The sequence below is a fragment of the Microtus oregoni genome, unplaced genomic scaffold (genome assembly GCF_018167655.1).
Source record: "Microtus oregoni isolate MIOR12 unplaced genomic scaffold, Mior012 000056F_ref0000123, whole genome shotgun sequence".
In the NCBI taxonomy this organism is placed as follows: Eukaryota; Metazoa; Chordata; class Mammalia; order Rodentia; family Cricetidae; genus Microtus; species Microtus oregoni.
Window position 1 is genome coordinate 11,165,951 of NW_024543832.1, and position 24,484 is coordinate 11,190,434.

Below are 24,484 nucleotides of genomic sequence, written 5' to 3' on the forward strand. Positions count from 1 at the left end.
CCCTCCCCACCTTTTCGCTTACATTCATGACCACAGGTGTCACTTACCTGCCTCTGGAAACAATGGGGTCCTGCAATGGGGTCCTAGAATGTAGTACATCAAATTACAAAGTTTTCACACAAAGGATTCCAAAGGAATCTTAAACTGTAATGCATGAACTACAAAGGAGTCAATGACATATTACATAATACCATATAAAACAGTTGTAAACAAAGGAAATTGTAATATTAAAAAACACTGATGAAATAGAGGTGAATAAAGATTTCAAGGCTGACTTCAAATTAAAATGGCCTCAAAATTAAATGATGACCTTCAATGGGGTTAAGAGTTCTGTTGCTAAAGATTGAACCAGAAGGTACAAAAAAAAAAAAAAATCAGACTGACTCTGCCAACTCAGAGATGTCATATTTGAATATAAAGGATAGTGACAGGGCAAAAAATTGATAGGGGATATTTCTACTTTAGCAATGCTACCTACACTGGTAGACATTTAAAGTAAAAACTTAGAGGTCTGAAATCCCCACAATTTGCATTAGGAGTTACAATGAAAATTATCATTTAACCATTTTTAGTAAAACTATATCCATGAAGATGAAATGCTAGGTATCGTACGTAGTTCATGACTAAAAATTCTAGCTCTAGGGGTGCTGCGGCAAGAGGATAGATGAGTTGAAGCATAATCTCAGCTACACAGACTCTTTTCAGAAGAAAGGGAGGGAGGGAGGGAGGGAGAGAGGGAGGGGAAGGAGGAAGAGGGTGTAGACTACAAAGAGGCTCCCATTTTATTAATCTGTAAGAAGTCTGTGAGGCTGGATGACAGTCTACCTACCATTTTCAGGTACACTGATTTCTCCTTCTTAATTTTTAACACCAACCTGCAACTCTTCAAGTTTGATAATGATGTCTTATGCTTACCTGTGACTCTCACAAATACTATATAACCCTAGTAAGAAATCAAAGTGCTAAGTTCCTAGCACTTAATATACTAGTTAAGTTCCTACTTTAACAATGTAATTTTCAAAAAAATTTACGAAAAATCTATAAAGTATATAGTAATTTTAGAGGCAGCAAATGGACTGTTTACAAATCAATATTATGTTGAACAATAATAAAAAACTTTAGATTCTATTTTTATCTAAAATTAGGCAAAAATATATATTTTGATATAAACTGATGCTTCATGAGTATCATAGTTGCTGTTTAAAGCTATTTGTCATATTATAAATTGTGAGCAATTTCTCGATTTGCACAAAATTATATTCACTTCAACAATGGCAGAGGAAATGCACAATCTCAGAGTAACCATACATTAGTATTTTGCCTATTGTTAAACTACCCAATATCCTAACACAGTTTATCAATATCACTCTAACAAAGTCCAAGACTAGAACATTTCTTTCAACTGAGAGTTGGCGAAAACAATGACTTCTATTATATTTACGGCAGTAGGGGGTTGAACATGACTGGCAACACCCTTCCACTGAACTATATCCCCAGCCCCAAGTGACTTTAAATATTGTATTTTGGAAGATTGCTGTAGGTATTCAAAGTTCTCCAATGCACAACTATTCACATTAAAAAAAAAGTATAACAAAAGTTTAAGGGGGAAACAAGTAAAATTTATAAAGGCAAGAATTTAATTCATGAAATCATTAGTTATCTATAGAATGATCTCTGAAGGCTATTCTAGCTCAAAGAACAGAATTTTACAATATGCATAAAAGGCTAAATCAGACTAGATCTTTCAAATAAAACCCAACACAGAGATAGGAGCAGCGGCCCATGCATGGAATTTATTGTGTGCTACTGTTTATAAAATACTTGAATAGTCCTGCACATGCATAACATTTTCAACTTAGACAGGAGACCATACAGGGTGCACTTTCTGGCAAACAAAACAACAGATGGTTCCGCTGCCTGGAGCTCTGAGTTGTATTCCAGGGCATGAGAGGAAGCAGGCCACCAAAGTAAAGGGAAATACCAAACTACAGTGGCAATCAGCACAGGTCAGTAACTGTGTAAAATTAGCACATGGTTCCATTTAGCTTAACCAAGCAGTTCTGTAACTATCAAAAGTAAAATTTCAACATGCAGTCTTGACTTTTATGCTTCCACTAACATCTGAAGAGTTGAAAAGAACCATTGCTTCTAGGCTGTATTACTTAATCAAAAACATTTCCAGACATTTTAAATTTTCCTTTGCACTTAAACATAAAAATGATAGAAAGCCAGCAGCAAATCACCCTGGTGGTTTTTTAAGCAACTGGAATACTCACAATAAACTAAAATTTCTCATGACACCTAAGTAACCTATACATCATGTACCTGTACATCATAGGTCTATATATTAAATATTTGCAAAATGAAAACGTGCATACACAAAATATGTCAAGTTTTACAGACATGATTTGAATTAAAATTTACTTTGACAATGTACAAACTTCTTTTAAAGTTCCTTAAATGAGTAATTCTGTAATTCTTCATAATTTGAAAATTTAGGCTTTTTTTCCCCTTAAATCTCTGGGGTGTAAATCTCAAAAGACATGGGCAAAAAAGATTCTAAATTGGTTTTTGGATTTGTGTTCAAGTAAGAGTCTTCTTAGAAATAGTTTATGCATTCATAATTGAAAAATACCAAGACTATGTTACAGAATTAGCCACATTTAAGAACTATAGACCTGAGGTCAGCATTTTGTATAAACACCAACTGGGTTTCTCAGATTTTGCCTACAATTCAAAATACAGCTAGTAACCTCAGAAATATATTTTAAGACCATGCTAATTCATCCTTTTAAAGACATTTCATGGGGTAGGGGAGAGTCCACATTAACTCTAAAGATTGGATTTAAACTCATGGTTGAAAAAAACCCTAATTCTACTGAGAAAACAAAACAAAACAGGAATCTCATTTGTAAACGTAAATGTGTGAACCACAAGCATAAATGGAGGCGTAGATATCCTCCACTGGAAATTGCCCCAATCCCCTTGCTCACTGCTCTCCACTGTGGCAGCGATTACCCAATCTTATTAGACAACACATGTCCCAGGGCCCTCAAGCATCCATCCGGGAAGGGGGCAAGGGTCTCAAAAAGCACAATGGTTTCTTCAGAGAGATTGTGACATTTATCATCAGCTTGGCCGACCCCTCCAGTTTCTTGGGTGATCTGTCCATTTGGGGTCCAAGACCTAAGAGTCCCTGGGAAGCCGCTGGTCACTGGGCACTATGGTTGCCAGTCCCGTGGTTCTCAGTGGCATGTGCGGTGTTCAGGGAATTGAAACCATCTTGCTGTACAGCATCTTTCCGGGGTGGCATTCTCTCATTGATCCTATCCAAACCCTTTGCCTCTTCAAAACTGCAGATTCTATGTGGTGGAGAGAATCCTCGTATTGCTTAACAAAATGCAAATTTGATAAGTCAGTAATTGTAAAAACACTTCTGAGTTTTCAAAAACATAATGACTTTTAAGGAGAAAATTACTATAGATAGCAACACTTAAGTTTTACTTTATAATTGAATTCTATACCCATTTTAGTCTCCCCATTAAAATATGAAACACTTAAATTTAAATAAAAAGATGACAGCTTCACAGATAACAAGTTAATATGGTTTTGTTTGCTTTATTTAAAATAAAGCAAAACAAAAACTAGAATTGCCTTTCCCTGCCCACAAAAATCAACCTGTAGGCAATGGTCTCAGTATGTCTGCTTCTACTAAACCGGCAATCTATCTCCTCTTACCTCAAACCTAGATCACATGGTGACCATGACAAAGGTGAGGTAGCAAAGAGGGGGTCAAGTGAGGACACTAAATAAGGATAACTCCCAACACACGTGAGGGTAAAACGGAGCAGGGTAGGAACTACCTTGGAGGAGTACCAGTATAAAATGAAAAAGTGGAAAATGTCCCCCAAGTTAGAATGTGTTTGGTTGATAAACAAAAAGTAAAATAGGAATAATTTCATCCATTAGAACATGTTTCTTTTCATTCTCTGGCCAATTACTATAAACTATGTCAAAATAAATGGCAATCCTTCTTAAGTATTAAGGGTTCTTTTGTTTAACTTTTGTCTTGAGACAGGTCCCACTACATAGCTCAGGCTGGCCTTGGCCTCAAATTTAGATCTTCCTGACTCAATGTCCTACTGCTAGAATAGACATTCACCACCAAGCCTAGCTTACATCAATTCTTATGGATTTTTATTCATTTCATCTGGAAGGATACAGATACCATTAAGAAAATGCTGATTTAAAAAAAGATAGCCATACAATTACTTAAAGTCTAGGTGCTTAATATATTTAATCTCTATCACTACTACTTATAAACATGAACCAAACAAATGGTTGTGGCCACTAAACAGAAGTGTGTAATACCAAACTAAGTCTTGATTCACATGAATATAATCTTATCTATAAAACTATAGCCCAAATTTCAGGAAGCAAAAATCATTATAGTAACAGTTCCTGAACTAGAATGGGCAAAAAGAAACTCACATGTTTATTTAGTGGGGGTTTCACTTAGGGGAAAAAAAGAAACACAAAATATGGGCTAGAGCTCTACTTGCAGGGTTAGTCTAATAATGTCCATTTAAAAAAAGCAACATAAATGCTATAATATACAACGCACACTAAAGAACAACAATAAACTCTGGATTATACTAGAAAGAGAAAAGACACTATAGGTATCAGCTCTTGTGATTAAAAAAAAGGAATGTGACTGTTAAACTTGATGAGTCAGCCAGTATGATTCATCTGCACAAGCTAGGCCTAAGACACACCCAAAGGACATTCTTTGATGCCCACCCACAGACCACAGATCTCTGCCCAGTGCAAGGACTCTGATCGTACCTTTTTCAGCCTCAATAGCCTCAACTGTGGCTGTACAGAAGTGAGCAGAGGCATGCAAAATGAATGAGAGAGATGAGAAGGGTCATATTGTACAGCAGAAAAGGCAATGATCACTTAATATATCACAGTACCCAAACTATATCATTATTTACAATTGAACACAAACTATACCCGTATTAGAGCTCCACCCAATCCCCCGATTCCTAACACAGCACAGCTTACACACAGCACTATGACATCAGAGCACAGGACATATAGACCTATTGTAAAGACAGACACCTCAGCACCCATGCAAATGCACTCCAGTATTAATTGCTTACCCTGAATTTAGTATTTTATGGCTAGAATTTGATTATGTTTGTTTTATCAGTGTATTATCATTACAGAAAAATTATGATAGCACTGTAGCAGAAAAGGAACAAGAGAATCTTTTCTTTCATTCTAATATTAACAACATTCATCACCACTTGGTTCCCTAAGATACAAACTAGGAAGGGGTCAATAATGGTTTTCAGTCCCTTTAAATTTACTATGCAAAGTATAGCAGAAAATCTGGTACAACTGTGATAAAACTGATGAACCCTATATTTATTGAACTAATCTAAATATAATTTTCAAGTTCTGTTCTTTAGGGGGACTCTAAAAGGAATCGTTCTCTATGCTAGGAACTTCAGTTTTGTTTGTTTTGAAGGAGGCTGATCATCTTGCATTTGTTAAAGAAGCTGAGAGACTATTAGTGTATACTACTATGCCTTAGTTCCTACTCTAAACTATCTAAACACCTACAACATTTTTTAAATTCTATTTATATTCAGTTTATCATGATAATTAGTTTGATTAGATGCAAGAAGCCTGCATTCTTAGGTGAAGAAAAAAGGCTACTGGGCATCTTTCCAAATCCATATGCTAATCAGAAAGGAATTAAAGGAAATGTCTTCAGGCAACTAGTCCTAATTATTTCATAATAAGGGTCATGTGAGAAAAAAAAATTCTTGGTATAACTTGCACTGGACCATTTAAAGAACTGAATATTTAGTTGTACATTTTGTAGTCAAAGATGCCTTTCTGGGCAATGCAGAGTTAGCAGTTCAGAACATTTGCTGTTTTCGCAGAGACTTGACACCTAACAATCCATCTGTAATGCCAATCCCAGGCAATCTGATATCCTCTTCTGATCTCCAAGGACACCATAAATGCACACACACAGTACATGTACATATATGCAGGCCATATGAATAATATAGTAAAATAATAATTCAAAAAAATTTAAAGGTTGTTTGCTCATTTTGGGGTTTTGCAAACAAGAGTTCACACTGGAAAGTATAATCTAAAATTGCAAAGAATAGGGGCTGGAGAGATGGCTCAGAGGTTAAGAGCACTAGCTGCTCTTCCAGAGGTCCTGAGTTCAATTCCCAGCAACCACATGGTGGCTCACAACCATCTATAATGAGATCTGGTGCCTCTTCTGGTATATGTATGTTAACAGAACATTGTATGCATAATAAATAAATCTTTAAAATAAAATAAAATTGCAAAGAGTAGTAACTGCCTGACAATGTTACCCTTCTGTATACAAAGTGTGTCTGCTCAGAAAACTACAACAAGAATGCTCCAATTCATCTGCTTTTTTTCCTTCCACAATAAAGGTAATTAGAATATTTGTTTCTGAAATGTCTTTTTTTAAAAAAAAATGTATGATTTAGAAATTATTTTATCCAAAACAGTTATGAATGGAACTAAATTAGAAAACACTGGTGATCTTAATCATAAAGTGAATTGGGAGTCCAAAAGAGGGAGGATGAATATTGAATAAAGATGTAATATTCCTTACTTGTTAAATCAAATTACTCAGATATACACATTATATGTCCACTGTGCAACTCAACTTTGAAAAAAAAATCTAGCAATGTGTATCTGCAAAGAATTTTACAAAATTTTTCCAGAGAGAAAACTGGGACAAAAGATCCATCTTACTGCGCATAGTGGCCATACCTTTGATCCCACCACTTAGGCGGGTGGAGCTCTGTGAGTTCCAGGCCAGCCAGGGTTACACAGTGAGACCTTGTCTCAAACAAACAAAAATATACAAAACAGAATAAAAAGAGACCCGTATATATTTATCAGTTCTCGAACATTCATCATCAACCCCCTTCATAATGTGAACACTTTATAATTTAAAGTTGAAAGAAGAAAAAAAAGTCTATTGGAATATGGTTTAATAGTTGTGATAGCAGAAGAGACTGATAAAAAACATTCTATAGCTTGTGTATGATAAAGACTAAAATTGACTTCATTAAGAGGCTTAGTATCCTCTTAATTATATTAAAAGTTTAAAATTCTACTGATAAACTCCAAGCTATGAAACTTGACAGTAAGTTATATACTCTGTGAAGTTTAAAGGCTTAGAAGTGAAATATGAACATCTGAAGCTTAAATAGTAAACTAGAAGAAACATGATAACTATATAATTCAGTCTGAAAGCCATACTGTACTTCTCTTTTATTAATTTTCAATTACACAGGACACAGGGCTAATAAGTATCAGTATAGCACTGCCTTTAACTATTATGTTCTTCGATACAATAAAGAACAATCAATCAATAGGAATTTGACATTATTAAAATAGAGACAGCTACATATTTTCCCACATATGTTGTGATATGCAATGATTTATAGGACTAATTCCCAATCAAATTATCATGAAAAAAATACAAAACTCCAAAATTGAAGTACAGCAGAGTTGTAGTTTTTAAAACAACAACAACCCCCTCCACCCAAAAATAACATATAAATTAGCTTCAAAGATACTAAAAATAAGCTGGGCACGGTGGTGCTTATGCTTTTGATTCCAGCACTCAGGAGGCAGGGGCTGGAGGATTTGTACCTCATGAAACGGAGGCTGGAGGACCTGTATGAGTACGAGGGAAGCCTGGTCTATATAGTGAACTCCAGGCCAGTCAAGGCTATACAGTGAAGACATGTCTCAGAAAAATAAAACAAAAAAAAAAAATTTAAAAGATACTGAAAAGGTCATTTCTATATTCTGAAAACAGTCTTGAAGGCTCAAAAATTTATTTTCATATTATCTCTCAGTCATACACACACATTAGAGTCTCTATAGAGATTTAAAACAATGTTTTAAGTAAAAAAAATCTCAAAGATGTAGTTTCTATATGAGCTGTTACTTCTTTTAAAACAAGTTTTCATATGCTAGGGAAATAACTTCAACCAAATGCTCAAACCATAACATCAGAACTGGGGAGCTATCCAGTTTCCCAAATTAGACACCTTAAGCTCAGCTCCTTCCAGTAACTCACTCTATGCTAGGAACAGACAGTCCCTTCAGCAAAGCTGCTGTCTTTCAAACCTTCCCTGCAGCTGAGGGTGGTTTCCAAGTTGAAGGAATGAGCTTCATGCAAATTAAAAATAAATAGAAGTACTGAGCTGTCAACAAAGCATGTAATTAGCAGGTGCTAACGGAGAAATCTGAAAGCACAGTTTGCCAAGGATACAATGTAAAACTAACAAGTAGATTTATTTAAATATGCTATCTTTTAATTTTGTGGTTTTTTTTTAAACAATGGGCATATTTTTCCTTATTAGAATTATCCTTTACAAGTAACAATTTTGTAATGTTTATTGAAAATTTGAGGTTTTATTAATGTTTAAATTAAATTTATGAAATTCTCTTTGGCATTTAAAATATTTGTAAAGGAAAAGTAGAGGGCAAAAAAAATAAAGAAGATCAGAAAGAGTTGGTTCAAATCAAAAATTAAGAAAAAAGAAATCTCGGGAAGGGAATATAACTTAGTGGTTCAGTAATGTTCAAAGTTCTAGATTATTTCAAAAACTAAAAAACAAAACAAAAAACCTCATTCAGCATAAAAATCTGAAGCTATATGTGGTTTCTACTCCATCAGAAAGCCATTACTGTACTTAGTTGAACTTGCTTGCACCAGTGGTAAACAACAGACAATAGAATAATATAAAATAGAACATATATAGGATAAAAAGTATTTGTCTACCAAAAATTATTTTAATTAAAAAGGATTCTTTTTGAACGAAGTAAAATGACATTATAAGGGAATTTCTTTTTTTCACTTAAAAAAATTCACTAAATACACCCAAAAAAATGTATTATGGACAACAGATCTATCACTGCATGTTTTAATAAGCCTTGGAGAGATGTCAAAGTAGCTCTATGTATAGTTTTTTTCCACATTACAATTTTTGTATTCTATCCATAAGGGAAAGAATTGAGACTGAGCACTATGGTGTATGGGCTGCAATATTCACAGCACTTTATTCTATTTAATCTATAATGGGCTTTCAAAGTTTACCCAGGACTTACACAGATACTAAAACAATCAAGTTAGCTTTTTAAAAAACATAAAATATTCAACGAGCCAGATTACAGGAATGCTTTACGTATAATTTTTTTATTTTCATGCAAAATAAAGGCACACTTAATAACACCCTTTCAATTTTGACTTACAGGATTTAAATTCAACCCTTTATAACAATAGCTTAATATCTAATGTTACATTCATGTTCAAAATGCACCAAGTGCAGGAACAAATGCAGCAAACCTAAAATCAAGGTGCTACAAAGCTGCTTCTACATCAAAAGACAGACAAGTGTCTGAAAGAGTAATTTAATTGAACATATATTTACAGACATACAGCTACCCTAAAGAAAGACAGACAGATTTAGGAAAGCAGCTCTATCTGCAGAGGAAGAAAACAGCATGTTACAGACAGTCAATTATACATAGAACATTTGACAAACACCACAGAAAACAAACTCTAATCATTTACCAGGGTACAAAACTTGGCATAAATCTTTTATCAAGTGAAGTGCATAAAGAAAATTTTTGGGTCTAAGCAGAATTTTAACTCAAAAATCAAATACTTAAAAATGTAAGCATAATCTAATACAATTATATAAATTTTAAAAGTTAAAGTTGGAATCACATTTCCAATTTAGTAATATGTATATCCCTGATTCACATTCTTGACTGGGGTTTTTAAAACAAAAAGGTGCATTAGACAAATGTATCAATAAATATTTCAGAATTATGACATGAGATGCTCCCATATCATTTTATGAAAAGTTGGGGAACTGATCATTATTTTCAATTGAAAGACAACCCGTTCTATCAATATTATGCCCTGACCAGGTACTAATCAGATACTGCCTATTATATAGGACCCTGCTTATGTCAGCTGCTGAGACAGGAACTAAAAAGCAGAAGGAGTTCCCTGCATGCATTATGTGTATTGTTAGCAATAGAGTGAGGTGTGCCCCAGTCCATCTGAGGCACAGCAAGTTGCATAACATCATTACCACTTTGCAAGGTCTGCCGTCCTCCAGCCAACACTCCACTAGGCAACATCCCTGTGGGAGTCAGGCCCTTGAGTGTTAGCACGCTTTCACTCTCCTCCCTAGAGTAGAGAAATGTAACAAGTATTACAAGGGTTAGTAGCGCAGAGGTACAGCATTTGCCTAGCATGCACAGAGCACTGGGCTTGATTCTCTAAACTGCAAAAAGCAAAACCGAACAAAATAAAAATCTATCAATAAATGCTTACTTTAAAAGAAGGGCTAGGGCTCAGATATAGGCTATGTATACAATGACATTCATTGTTAACATTTTCTCCTCAATTCCAAGATACATATTTTCCCATATTTTAAATGTTTCATTTAGGAGGGTAGATACATTACAATTGAAATACATATTGCTTTCCTGAAACCTCTTCCTGAATTTTGACCCCAGGAAGGCACATTGTACTCTAGCAAAACAGATATCCTATATGGATGAGAAAAAATTCACCAAGAATCTTATCCTGATCTGATTTTCAAAGTGTGGATTTAGTGCTTTCATTCCAACAGCAAGACCCAAAGGTCACAAACCCTAATTTCAGTGGCAGACTACATGCTTAGTCTAAACATGATTTAGGTCTTGGGTGTGATTCCAGCACCACAAAACAAAACAAGCAAGCAAACAAACCACTACCAGATTCAAAGGAACTTCTATTTCCCTCATCAGTATATAAATTTACAATTCATTCTAATAGAAAAACCACATTGTTTCTAGGTATCAAATAGAACAATGATCATAAGATATAGTAAAATAATTTCTGCAAAACAATCAGGAAAATGTATCCGTACCTGAGAACAGAGAAGACTCTTGCCATCTTGCCAATTGCTCGGATTTTGTTTCTTATGATTTCTTTCCGCGCTGCAGCTGAACCTACTTTCAATGGAATAAAAAGAAAAAAAGGCTCAAGTTTAGGGCACTCAAGCATTACTAGCCTATTCCAGATTCATCTAAACCAATACCAGGTCTCCTGCTACCAGCTCACATGGAAGACACTAGATGAAATCATGCCAGAAATTTTCTCATTCCCTCAATGATTAGCTCAACAGTAATCAAATATTGGGGTCTGATAAGAACAAATCACAAACTTTAATTATCTCACAACACTGACTAGTCAGGAAAAGAGTAAAGGGGGTATGGGTTGGGGTAGGAAGACTTGAGCCCAACTTGAATTCCAAAACCAGAGGAGAAAAAACTAGAACAATCCTATACTTTTAAGTTTTCATGGGAGCCTATGGCATGCAGAAGACAAATGAAAAACTTCTGTTTAACTACCACAAAAGCCTTTAACATGCACACTAGAAAAATCTCTTATTATTAAAGAATAAGCTTCGTGACTCTAAGTTAATCTATAAATAATGTACAAAGGGAAATAATAACTACAATGGTGATCACAAAGTAGGGACTACAGCAGTATTTCAGCAACAATGAATATCTCAACTTCATCGACTAGCTGGCCTCCATACTCATGCAAGTATACTTAAGCTTTTATAACCATAGGCATTGAATGTGAAACAGAGAGTAAGAAGAAACTCCCTCAAAAAGCTGGCTAAACAGTACACCAAAAGAACTGGCTCCATGGCTGGCCAAAGGCACTTCAAAGGTTACTCTTCCTTTCTTTGGTCTCCAGCAGGAACAACAATCTCAGTCCTGTTACCATATATATAGCAATCAGAGTCAATCTGGACCCATTTTTCCTTAAACTTGTACTTCAACATGATGAAAACACGCACATGGAAGCACCACTGTTGAGGAGAAGGTCAAGGAAAGGCCTAAGAAGCTAGAGCAAAATGGACCTTAGGTATGAAGAGGTCTAATCAATCAGAAGTCTTGTAGGTGAGAGCATTTCATTTAAAATTCAAACAGACTACAAACACATATAACTAAAAACTAAGATCATAACTAGGCTTAATTAAAAGGAAAAAAGAAGTCCAATTTCAAGGATGAAAACAGCATATACTTAGAGAGCAGGACTCCAATTACTTTGTTATTCTCTAAAGGGCAATACTGAAATATTGGGAGCACTAAAGCGCCAAAAAAACTATGTGGTCATTACAACATCAAAGAGGTGCTCTTCAGATTAAAAAAAAAAAATAGAAAAGAAAAAAAGGTTAATTATCAAAGAATATTAGAATCTGAAGATACACTGGAGATATTTGCTTATTTTATGGACTAAAGACCCCAAGGAGATCATTAAACAACTTTTCCAAGGATACAAAGTCTGATTTTCTTCTAATAAATTAATATAGATATTTCATTTTTAAATTGGCAGAAATTTTAAAATATTTTGATTTGTATAAGGAGAAACAGGTTGAAAAGGATGGCTATAACAACATACATTTGTATTTTCAGCCTTTATATATTTGTAAAACCAAATGATATGAAAACTATACTGAATTCAAATAAAAAATTTTGAGAAACATAAACATACTGTACAAATCAGGATTTAAAATCAGTCTACAAACACATCATGCATCATATTAAAGCAAATGTCCACTTTAAAGGTACTTTGGGGAATAAGACAGACAATCAAACACCCCTAATCATGCAGGAAAAAGTACAAAACATTACAAATAAGCAAAAGAATGAAATTTTAAAACAAGAGGAATGAAAAGAGGGAAAACTATTTCCATGCACAGAAAGACAGATGTCTTGGAATATGACTTCTAAAATATCAAACACTAACTCATGTTAAGAGTCAGGCTAAATTTGCAAAAGGCCCAAAAAGACTCTCAAAATATTACTCAACAGATATGCCAACTTACATGGACATGAGGTAACTTATGAAGTCATATTTCAAAACAATGTTACTCTGTCTGGTCTGTACCTTTTTTATTGCCATATATGAGCCGTTCTTCAGATGGAGAGTCCAGAAAAAAGGAAGTGAATGATGGAGAAAAGGTGGTTGAGACAAATAAAAAGATAGAGATTTAACTTGGCAGTGGTATTGAAGGATGAATGTATAAAGAAAGGGAGAAAAAATGAAGGCCCTTCTATTTGAAAAATGTAGTACTATAGAACTTGGTAAATAAAAGACAGATGCTACAAGGTAGAGCTCTAAAGCAAAGATTTCTTGAAAGATATGTGTTCAGAAAGAAATATGAATAGAATGATTATAATTTTTGATGAAAGTAGACATAATTAGGGACAGAAAAAAATCACGTGAAAACACATAAGACCAATAAAAGACTATGCTAACAATCACACATTTATAGTAATAACCCTAAGTAAATATGCCGCCCATGAAAGTATGTTAAGTGAAAAGCAATGACACAAATAAGATACAAACTCATGTGATTCTTCAAGGATACCAATATATGCAAAATCTGTAGCATGTACAGAAAATATGAGTAACTTTCATCAGGAGAAAGGCTCACCCACTCACAATAAAGAAAAAGCTGAACCTCCCATACTCCATAACAACATGACATGATTTCTTGAATCTGAATTGTAGAATGCTTTCAAAATTAACTATTTTCTGTTTGTTCCCAATCCAATCTAGGGACAGGGGGACACCTTTTGCAAAAATAGCAACAGATTGCTTCAAAACAAGTAAACAGCTTTAAAAGTAGACAGTGGAGGTGGTTTAATTTGAGTTTTCCAGATCCTACATTCTATTGCTAATATATGATTGATTGCATTATAGGAACCACAGTTTTATTTAGTGGCATTGTTAATACATAGATTATGCATTTCTTTAACCAAACTGAAGACAAAAGATAAATATCTAGAAATGTATGCATTCTAAATATCATAGAAATCGGTGCTCAAAAATTCTTTCATGATTAACACCTCTAAAAAAGGATGCTACACATTTTTATATGCAATGTTTATGTAAGGTTATCTTGGAAAAAAAACTACTCATACAAGCACAAAGCAAACAATACAGAATACCAAAGAGCCATCAATAAAAGCCTTCATTCATTTCAACAAATCTCAAAAGCAAATAACTAAAAACTATTCTTTCTTTCCTGCTTCTGGAAATCTCTAATCCTACTTTCTCCCTTTCTCTAAAGAAAAACTAAACCCTCATTCAACCTCCATCCCAAACCACATTTTATCAAGTTTTCTTTCTAAAGTCAGATTTCTTCCCAGATCTGTAGAATGGCTTCACTGAGGGACAGAAAAAGAGAATGAGAAGAGATAAGTTAAGTCATTATGATGAAAGGAAAGGAGAAAGGCTAGGCATGGTGGCCTTTAAATTCAGCACTCAGGAGGCAGAGGCAGGTGGATCTCTGTAAGTTCAAGGTCAGCCTGGTCTACAGTGCAGGTTCCAGGATAGTCAGGGTGGTTACACAGAAAAACCCTGTCTCAAAAAACAACCAAAAAACCCCCCAAATAAACAAAAAGGAAAGGAGAAAGGAGGGACAGAGAAAGAACGCATAAAGGGAAAGAAACAATGAAGAATGGCAGTAGCATGCTCCAGTAGTTCTTTTCTGGATCCTATGCTGAACTTTAGCATCTATCCTAACACCCTCCACTTTCTTCCACTCTTTTAATGGTTTCTCTCCCAAGTACTCCTATTCCTCTATGCAAACTCCTTCATTCATATTTTTTTATTCTTTTCTTAGAATTCCTGATACTAATAACCTGGTTAATGAAAGGGTGAAAAAAGTGAGAAGTAACTGCATCTATAATCCTAACAGTGAGGGATCTATTTCTAGTATGCAAAACAGAGGTCTGTATTTTCTCGTAGAAACACTGTCATAAATGGTGCTGAAAATTGTAAAAGTTACTTGAGATTAAAATGTCATCTTTTCTGTTCTCTCACTTTATAAATGAGAAGATCTTAAGAAGCTGGGTGACTTTTCCAAGACTGTATAGCTACAAATAAAATTGAAAGGTGTTTAGGAGGCAGAGAGGAGGGCAAATCTCTGAGTTTGAGGACAGCCTGGTCTACAGAATGAGTCCCAGAACAGTCAGAGGTACACAGAGAAACCCTGCCTCAACAAAAAGAAGACAAAAAAAAAAAAAAAACCCAAAAAAACAAAAAGAAAAAGAAAAAAAGAAAGGTACTACTAAACCATTATCTTTTTTTATCAAATGATACTGCCTCTTTAATGATGACATTTAATTCAGCCCTGGAATGCAAGAATAATAAAACAAATAAGTAAGTTGGCATAATTTATGCTATGTCTTAATAGGAAAAACATTAAGATAAATAAGATCTGTTTAAAAGGAATATATATTCTAATTGTTCTATGCTTTAAGCACATGATAAAATTTCTTAGTTTGTTTGGAACAATTAATAAAAGCTTTTGTTTATCCCTTGTTAAATCTTTAAAATCAATCACATTTATCTCCATATAAACTATAGGTACCCAAACCAAGTACTAAGTTAATCTTAACTATGAAACTTTTGACTTTTTTATTTCAAGAAAATGACCTACTTACTACTAAATATGCTATTGGCAATGCTGATAAAAACACTGATAAAATGACATTAAATTATGAAATACGATCAACCTAATGCAAATGACATATTTTTAGAAGTTATATAAAAAAATTAAAGCTAGGCGGTGGTGGCGCACGCCTTTAATCCCAGCACTCGGGAGGCAGAGGCAGGCGGATTTCTGTGAGTTCGAGGCCAGCCTGGTCTACAAGAGCTAGTTCCAGGATAGGCTCCAAAGCTACAGGGAAGCCCTGTCTCAAAAAAACAAACAAAAAAAAAATTAAAATTACCATGTGAAATAATTCTACTGATCTTACTGAATGTAAAACAAATCTATAAAATAATCAATTCCTGAATACAGGGAGAGATGATATTAAAAATAGTAGTTGAGGGGTTGGAGAGATGGCTTAGCTAAAAGCACTGGCTGTTCTTCCAGAGGACCTGGATTTAACTCTACCTCCAGGGGATCCAACACTCTCAGACATACATGCAGGTAAAATTCCAATGAACATAAAATAAAAATAAGCTATTTAAAAAAGAAATGGCAGTTGAGTAGTAGTGAGAACAAAATAAAAAAAACAAATACTAATTTCAATTTCACTTAATGTTAAAAAGAAAAACTAATTCTGACTGAAGGGATGGTTCAGCAGTGAAGAGCACTGATTGCTCTTTTCAGAGTATTTTGGTTTGATTCCCAGCACCAACATGGCAGTTCATAGCTGTCTGCAACTCCAGTTCGAGGATCCAACTTCCTCTTCTGGCTTCCATGAACACTGTACACCCGTGGTGCACAGATGTCCATACAGCAAAACACTCAAGCACACAAAAATACAAATAAATAAAATTGCAAAAAAAAAAAAAAACCCACCTAATTCTAATAGGAATAGTTATATATTCAGTGGAGTAAATTTCAGTAAGTGGATTAGTTTTATAGAATAAGAATTCTTTAATTTGAAAGCTAAATATTATTTTAAAAAATACTCTAGGTTCAAATGTAGTTAATATAAACCAATTAAAATAACCACTGGATAATTCAAAGAAAGTGATAAATTGACAGAAAACTTTAACTGAAAAACAAAAAAGGCATGTGACAAGTCATTTCAATCACCGCCTCAATATTATTTCAATACCTGTAACATTATTATCAACAGTTATTATTATCCTCAAACTGATGAAGGAAGTATAACCCCCAAAGTTTAACTAATTTTCCTCAGATTCATTTAGAAGAAACTAGAGTCTGAACCTAGACCTTTTCTTAGAACAGTGATAGCAGAACAGGGAGAAAAAAATTACAACTATTCACTTTTTATTTTTTTAAGAAAAAAAGCCATATGTAAATTATTTTAAAATACTTATGGGAGAAAAAAATATTTACTAGCCAACCCTCCCAAAAAACAGCTGACATAAATTTGCTTCTTATGGTATTAATAAAACTACAGTAATAAAAGCATTAACTCTGCCTGCCACCAGTACATGGCAATAGCAACACTTGTATTGCAACAAATGAATAGGTTTAAAATCAAACTTCACTCAGACATGATTGTAACACATGTCAGATACCCTGGCACTAAGTAGACAGGTAGGCTGGCCATAGTTCTATGCCAGCCTGGGCTACATACAGAGAGACCTTTCTGAAAAAAATGGAGGAGAGCTAGGGCAACAACTAAGTTGGAAGAGGGCTTGCTTAGCATGCATAAAGCCTTAGGTTCAAGCCCCACTGCATGGCATACATCAGATATGGTGTTACTATCAATAATACAGCCCAACGAGAGAAAAAAAGGTTAAAGCAAGATGATCAGTATTTCAAGCCTAGCCTTGACTACACAGCAAGAACAAAATAGAACAAGTCAGGTATGACATAATGCCTATAATACCAATGATTAGGAAATAAAGAATTAGGAGCTCAAGGTCATAAGCTACAGTATGAGTTTTGAGACCAGCCTGAAGTATAAGAGACCATTTCAAAAAGAAGAAGGGTGAAAATAAAAGAAAAAAAAGACATTATATCTTCCTAAAAATCTTACCAATACATAGACCATAATCAGCACAAGAAAGAATCTGAATACTGGACAACCAGAAAAATAAGTACACTATAAAAAGTACAAAAATAAAGACATAAGGGGCTGGAGAGATGGCTCAGTGGTTAAGAACACTGGCTGCTCTTCCAGGTCCTGAGTTCAATTCCCAGCAACCACATGGTGGCTCACAGCCTCCATATAATGACATGGAGGCAGAATGTTCTATACACAATAAATAAATCTTAAAAAAAATAAATACATAAGAAGAATAAGGAATGCAACAGTTTTTAGCTTTTAAGTTACTTATCTTTTTATTTTATCGTTAAAATTTAAGTAGCTTAAAAATTTATTAAGTAAAAATTTCAAAAACATAAAGCCAAATAATTTTAATGGTATTCCTTTATACTACAAATATACATTTGGTACACAAGCTTTTTGGCTTATATAAAGGCAGACAACCACATATAAACCTTGTTTCCATGGAAAAAGAAAAACTTTCAGAATTTCTAGCAAACTATAAGTGGTCTTCTAGAACATAACCACACTAGGATGAGAACAGCCTACATTGGTAAAGAAATGAAAACAATACTCGAGAATCCAGAAATGCTTCTGATGTACTATAAACATGGTACTAAATAACAACCTCTTCATATCAAAATTAATGTCCATATTCATCAGGAACTGCATCTTTCAACCTCCATTTTTCTGTTTTGTTCTTTCTTCCAAACTTCCCCTTTCTGAAAAGTCCCACATCACTAAAAAAAAAATACCTAATATTATTCTTAAAACTTAAAATATGTGGGGGGGGGGGCGCATGAATGAATCTCACTTATCAAATAGTATAGCCACCGGAAAGTAATGACTTTTTTATTCTGAAATAGATTGTACTGACACTTAGTAGTTAAAGAGCTATCATTTCATAATAAAAATAGTAAATGAGTATTCATACCATCAAACTGGTCTTCACCTTCTGTCATTAGTTCATCATCAGAGCAAATACTCAGAACATTTACCAACATTTCAGTTACTATTCAAAAAGAAAAGAGAGTGAAATGTTAGATGGCTATATACACCTGCCCACATATATGCACAGCAATAATTCAATAGGATACCTTGTAATGGCAGGAATGACAGAATTTTAAAAACTGATAAACTTTAAAATGAAAACAAGAAAATAGAAAATAACTCTGAGAAACTGGAATTCAAAGATACCAAAGCTCTGCTAAGAAATACAAAAGTTTCAATAAATAACATCTGAGAGGAATTATAAACTAGTCTTCAGTTTTCCAGAAGAGGATACATCATACATTTTATGAAGAAGTCACAAAAACTGTAAAATAGTCTCATAGGTAAACGGAAAGTAGCTGAGAGTCCAGAAATAAAAGTTTACAGTTAATGTCAAAATCAGCAGATAAAGAAAAGTTTTCAAAAATTGTCTATCTACTGAAAAAGAACGGGACAGACACCATCCATAGTACACTAGTATGAAAACTAGTTCAAGATGGAACAGAGGTCACTAAAATTGTAAAACACACACACACAATTACAGAGGTAAATCTTTATGGTTTAGGTAAGTCTTAAGAATTATATTAAATCTTATCATAATCACAAACTTCTGAAACAAGCCACAGTGGCATGTGCTATGCTGTACTTATAACACTGGAGCAGATAAACTAACCTTGGTGAGCCCCAAGCCAGTGAGAGAGCCTGTTTCAAAAATCAATGCAGAAGACAAAAGAATGAACAATGACGACATTCCCAAGGTTGTCCTCTGGCTTCCACATGTCTATGCATACATAGGCACCCAGACTATCTGTACCAGCTTCCATATAAACATTTACACAAAAACAACCAAAATAGGGGCTAGAAAGATGGCTCAGGGATTAAGAGTACTGGCTGCTCTTTCAGAGGCCCTAAGTTCAGTCCCCAACAACCACATAGTGGCTCACAACCATCTAGAGTAGGATCTGATGCCCTCTTCTGGTATAAAGTCAACAGATCACTCATATACACAAATAATTTTTTTTTTAATTTAAAAAAGGGGGGAATGTTGGAAAGAAGCCAGTACAAATAAAAAACCACTACATATTGTATTATTCCATTTATATGAAATGTCTATAACAATCCATGGAGACCATACATCAAGTGGTTAGAGGGCCACTATTGCTGGCTTCAGCAGCAAATATACTTACACGGGAACACTACAGAGATTAACATGCCCCCACCCTGCCACCGTACAAAGATAACTTGTAGTTTTGTGAAGCCTTTCAAAACATGTTTTGTTGTTGTTGTTGTTGTTGTTTGTTTGTCTGTTTTAAAGAAATGACTGCTAAATTAAGACTGGTGGTATATACCAGTAATCTGGGGAGAATGAAGCAAGAGGATCATGAAATCAGGTCAAGTCTAGGTTAAGCAACAAGAGCTTCATAGACAGAAACTGTCTCAAAAAAAAAAAAAGTCTTGCAAGATGGTCTACTATAAAGGTCCTTAAATTAGGGGTAATAAACAAAAGTTTACCAATTCATTTCAACTATATGAAAATATGAGCAGGGCAGTGGTGGTATACACAGGAGGATCTTTTGAGTTTGAGGGCAGTCAGGGCTACACAGAGAAATCCTATCTAGAAACACCCACCCCCAAAACAAGAAAATATGAAAAATGTTCTCCACATATACATATATTTACATATCAATTTTCCCTTTCTCAAAATGAATTAATATGTTCTGTATTAAGAAATTAACAGAGCTGGAGAGATGGCTCAGTGCTTAAGAGCATTGCCTGCTCTTCCAAAGGTCCTGAGTTCAATTCCCAGCAACCACATAGTGGCTCACAACCATCTGCAAACAGGTCTGGTGCCCTCTTCTGGCCTGCAGACATGCACGCGGACAGAATATTGTATACATAATAAATAAATAAACAAATAAATATTTAAGAAAAAAAAAGAAATTAACAGATGTTTTAATGTAAACTTAAAAATGAGTCTCTGTCTTTTAGAGATACAGTCTAAAATAGGTATAGACAAAAAATGCTTCAAAACAGTTTAGATATACAAAGGTAATACTGACTAGGAATGTTAATGATAAAGATTTGATGGTGATTTGATAACTGTACAAGGTGAATAATTGGTACACAGGAATTCATAGTATTAAAATACATTAAAAATTTTCCAGTATTGAGATTTTGGGCAGAGTGGGTTAGCGGGAAGCTAGTTCAGACTTGTCTCAAACTCAAGATATAGCAGAGGATGACCTTAAATTCCTGATCCTCATGCCTTCACCTCCCAAGTGCTGAGATTAAAAGTTAAGGGCACTGGCTGATCTTCCAGAGGACCTGTGTTCAATTCCCAGCACCCACATGACACTCACCAACTGTCTGTAACTCCAGTTCCAGGGGATATGGCACTCTCACACAGACATATATGCAGGCAAAACGTAAGTGTACATAAAATAAAAATAAATATTTTTTTTAAAAAGTGTGGACCACTAGTTCAACTCCATTTTGTTTTAAAAGAAAAAAATGAAATAAGAAAGTAGTTCTGAAAAAGAGAGGAAATGGCTACTGACTATAATCCAATACTTTAGAGGTCAAAGCAAGATTGCCAATAGTTTGAGGTCTCACTCTGTAGCCATGGGTGACCTGAAGTGCATAATGTGGCTTTGAACTTGCCAATACTCCTGCCTCCACCTCCTGAATGCAGGTATTAAGGAACAAGGCACTATGCCCAGCTTTGCTCTCCATCCTCTTTCCACTTGTAGCAGACAAACAGAAACCAGCTTAAATTTTCTGATCTCTCAATAAGAAGTGGTCAATATAAATTATTAAAGTCACTTACAGGCTATATATGATCTGTTTTGTTTAAACATTCATAGCAGAAACATTAGCTATTATGAAATAGTACAAGGAGGTGTAAGATAACTAAATTAGAATCTACAAATGACCATTTTCCTCTTTATCCTTTTGCTCTCCATCCTCCATCTTCATAATTTTATATTAAAGTAGCTGAGCTGCAATCTAGCCTAGAGACAACAAAATGAGAGAGATGAATTCTTAAATTCCTTTTAGCTTGATGATGCTATGAGTGAACTATTTCTCATACCCCAAAGATAGAAGGCTGTAAGTGTAATGCATCCTTTCCATCTAAGCCCTTAACTAGTCCTCTTCTCAAATGTTAAATTGGGTAACTCTATCTCCCTATAAACGTAACATCAGACCTACTGAGTACATGCAGAAGAGGAAAAGCAATCTGCAAAAATTCTAACATGCACAGTGTCATTATTAATTCTGAATTTTAGAATCAAAAATTGCCTTGAAAGTAGTGACTATCACAAAAAAGGGAACATTCAGTAACATGGAAGAGGTGTGAAACAGAGGGGGTATAGAACAAAATGTTTTATAATTCTATCTCTATTCTCAGATTGTCAATTTACCACATATGAAATCTAATGCGCTGCCTTGTTAAAAAACAAAGGAAAAAAGAAACAAAGAAAGGAAAAAGAACACTAACATGAAAAAGACGGCAACAAAATCCAAATTCTACAAAACTAGGGGAAAAAATTCTTAAAGAGCATTTATTTTCTCTTTAAAAGCCTAACGGTTATTTCTCAAAGGTAAAAGTTCTTATAGCTATTTCTCAACATCTGTGAGAAAGCATCATTAGTAAAAATAGATACATATTTTTGATATAGAAGAATTTATAGATTTCATAGTTAGACAGAACCTGGGTTTCTCTACTTCTCTTAGAATACAGATGCACTATAAAATAACTAACATCGACAAAATGAAGACTATTAAATTCTCCAATAAACTGCTGTGAAATCTCCACAAATGGTATTAGAATATGAAGGAAGTGTCCATTCCGAACGAAAGCTAACCCTCCATAAAAGATTTAGGCTTAAGACAAAAACGAAAGAAAATCCAACAGCTGAAAACAACATCAGGCTATTTATAAATCCTCTCCCAGACCGAGTGAAACATCATTGTGAATCTTCATCTGGTGATGTATAGAGATAGAGACAGAGACCCACACAGGAGCACTGGACTGAGCTCCCAAGGTCCCAAGGAGGAGCAGAAGGAGGGAGAACATGAGCAAAGAATTCGGGACCACGAGGCGTGCATCCACCCACTGAGACAGTGGAGCTGATCTACGGGGAGCTCACCAAGGCCAGCTGGACTGTGACCGAAAAAGCATGGGATAAAACCGGACTCTCTGAACATGGCGAACAAGGAGGGCTGATGAGACACCAAGGACAATGGCAGGGGGTTTTGATCCTACTTAATGTGCTGGCTTTGTGGGAGCCTAGCCAGTTTGGATGTTCACCTTCCTAGATATGGACGGAGGGGGGAGGACCTAGGACTTAACACAGGGCAGGGAACCCGGACTGCTCTGTGGACTGGAGAGGGAGGGGGAGAGGAGTGGGGGGAGGAGGAGAAGGGTGGGAGGAGGGGGAGAAGGGTGGGAGGAGGGGAAGGGAAATGGGAGGCTGGGAGGAGGTGGAAACTTGTTTTTTGTTTATGTTTTTTTTTTCTTCTTTTCGCAATAAAAAAAATAAAATAAAATAAAATAAAATAAATCCTCTCCCAGTCCCCATCCTCACATGGGGGCTGTAAACATTGAACCAAAATATCTTTGAGGCTGTCATATCCATGGCCACAGACACAAGTCGAACTGTAGGCACAGTGGAGTCAGGCTTCAGTTTCCTCTAGCAAGTGAGTGTCTATGATAGTAAAACCAGAGTAAATGTAAAAGTAGTGAAATAATTATTTTGTAAAACAAAACAAAGCAAACCAAACCAAAAATATACCTTTTTCTCCAACAAATGGTAAAGACCATGTGAAGACATCCATAAAATTGGGCAGCCAGTAAGGATGTGGAGAACAATTAAACTGTCGAATATTCATCACATTATTTTCATACTTTAGTACAGCAGCTGCAAGATAAGTTGAATATCAATATAGCAAACTGTCTTTAGGCTGAAGAGCATCAAACACATAAAGTATAGTATCCGTTTAAGATAGAGGGACAAGTAGAATCCGGGTTTGGTAGTAGGAGACAGAAATCAATTTTTGGCAATAATACACATTACTTTTCTTCTGTAGACAGGATCTCACTGTATAGCCCTGGCTGGCCTTGAACTCACAGATCACAGAGTTCAGCTTGCCTCTGCCTCCTGGGTGCTAATATTAAAGGTATGTAACACCATGCCCAACTTAAAATACATAAAAATATAAAATGTTTACCCATTATTAATGAAATTTTTAAATTCTTTCCAGAATGCTTGTTTTACTTTATAATCCAATGATGAACATGCACTTTAATAAACCCAAAATTGTGAAAATCAATTTTTAGGGGAAACACAGAATGGCAATGGGCAATTTTCTAGTTTTTTTTTAATCTCACAAAGTTCAAGAATTAAAAAAGATTCTTTTAATTGCAAGCAAGCTAATAGGAACAGCTAAATTCAACAAGGCAATTAAAAAAACCCCACCAATTTAGAAATTATGAATGTATAAATGTGTTTATTTCACTTAGTACATGAAATCAGGTGAAACTACATCAAACAAACATTTTACTTCATTTAGGGAAAAAATATCTATTAAAATAACCAGAAGAGCAAAACAATGTAACTAATAATCCAGGGATACATATTGACCTCAATTTTAGATATCTTCCTAATATAATATCCCAATACAATTATAAGCCATAATCAACTTAAATCTCAGGTACTGGTTATTTTACTTTGTGGAACATGGAATTAGAAGGCTAGAGTGCAGAATGTATTAGCTATGCAACAGATGATCATTTAACTAGTCTGTTCATTTATAAAATGGACCAAAGTGTCTACTCTCTCTA

The 24,484-nt window shown here is 34.8% G+C and overlaps 1 protein-coding gene across 4 annotated transcripts in view; it reads right to left on the bottom strand.

Moving 5' to 3' along the window:
- Positions 1 to 1,767: 1,767 nt before the first annotated feature.
- Ppp3cb (protein phosphatase 3 catalytic subunit beta) overlaps positions 1,768 to 24,484 on the bottom strand; it is a 46,633-nt gene continuing 23,916 nt past the window's right edge. The window contains exons 9-15 of one of the 4 annotated variants that reach the window (XM_041638894.1): positions 23,436 to 23,561; positions 18,584 to 18,661; positions 13,052 to 13,078; positions 11,016 to 11,097; positions 10,191 to 10,288; positions 4,846 to 4,875; positions 1,768 to 3,390 (exon numbers count right to left, since the gene is read on the bottom strand). In XM_041638894.1, coding sequence (XP_041494828.1) covers positions 3,212 to 3,390; positions 4,846 to 4,875; positions 10,191 to 10,288; positions 11,016 to 11,097; positions 13,052 to 13,078; positions 18,584 to 18,661; positions 23,436 to 23,561 — 620 coding nt within the window. In that variant the 3' untranslated portion in view covers positions 1,768 to 3,211. Of the gene's footprint in view, positions 3,391 to 4,845; positions 4,876 to 10,190; positions 10,289 to 11,015; positions 11,101 to 13,051; positions 13,079 to 18,583; positions 18,662 to 23,435; positions 23,562 to 24,484 lie in introns of all 4 variants that reach the window. The other 3 variants (XM_041638892.1, XM_041638896.1, XM_041638895.1) reach the window with 3 other exon arrangements.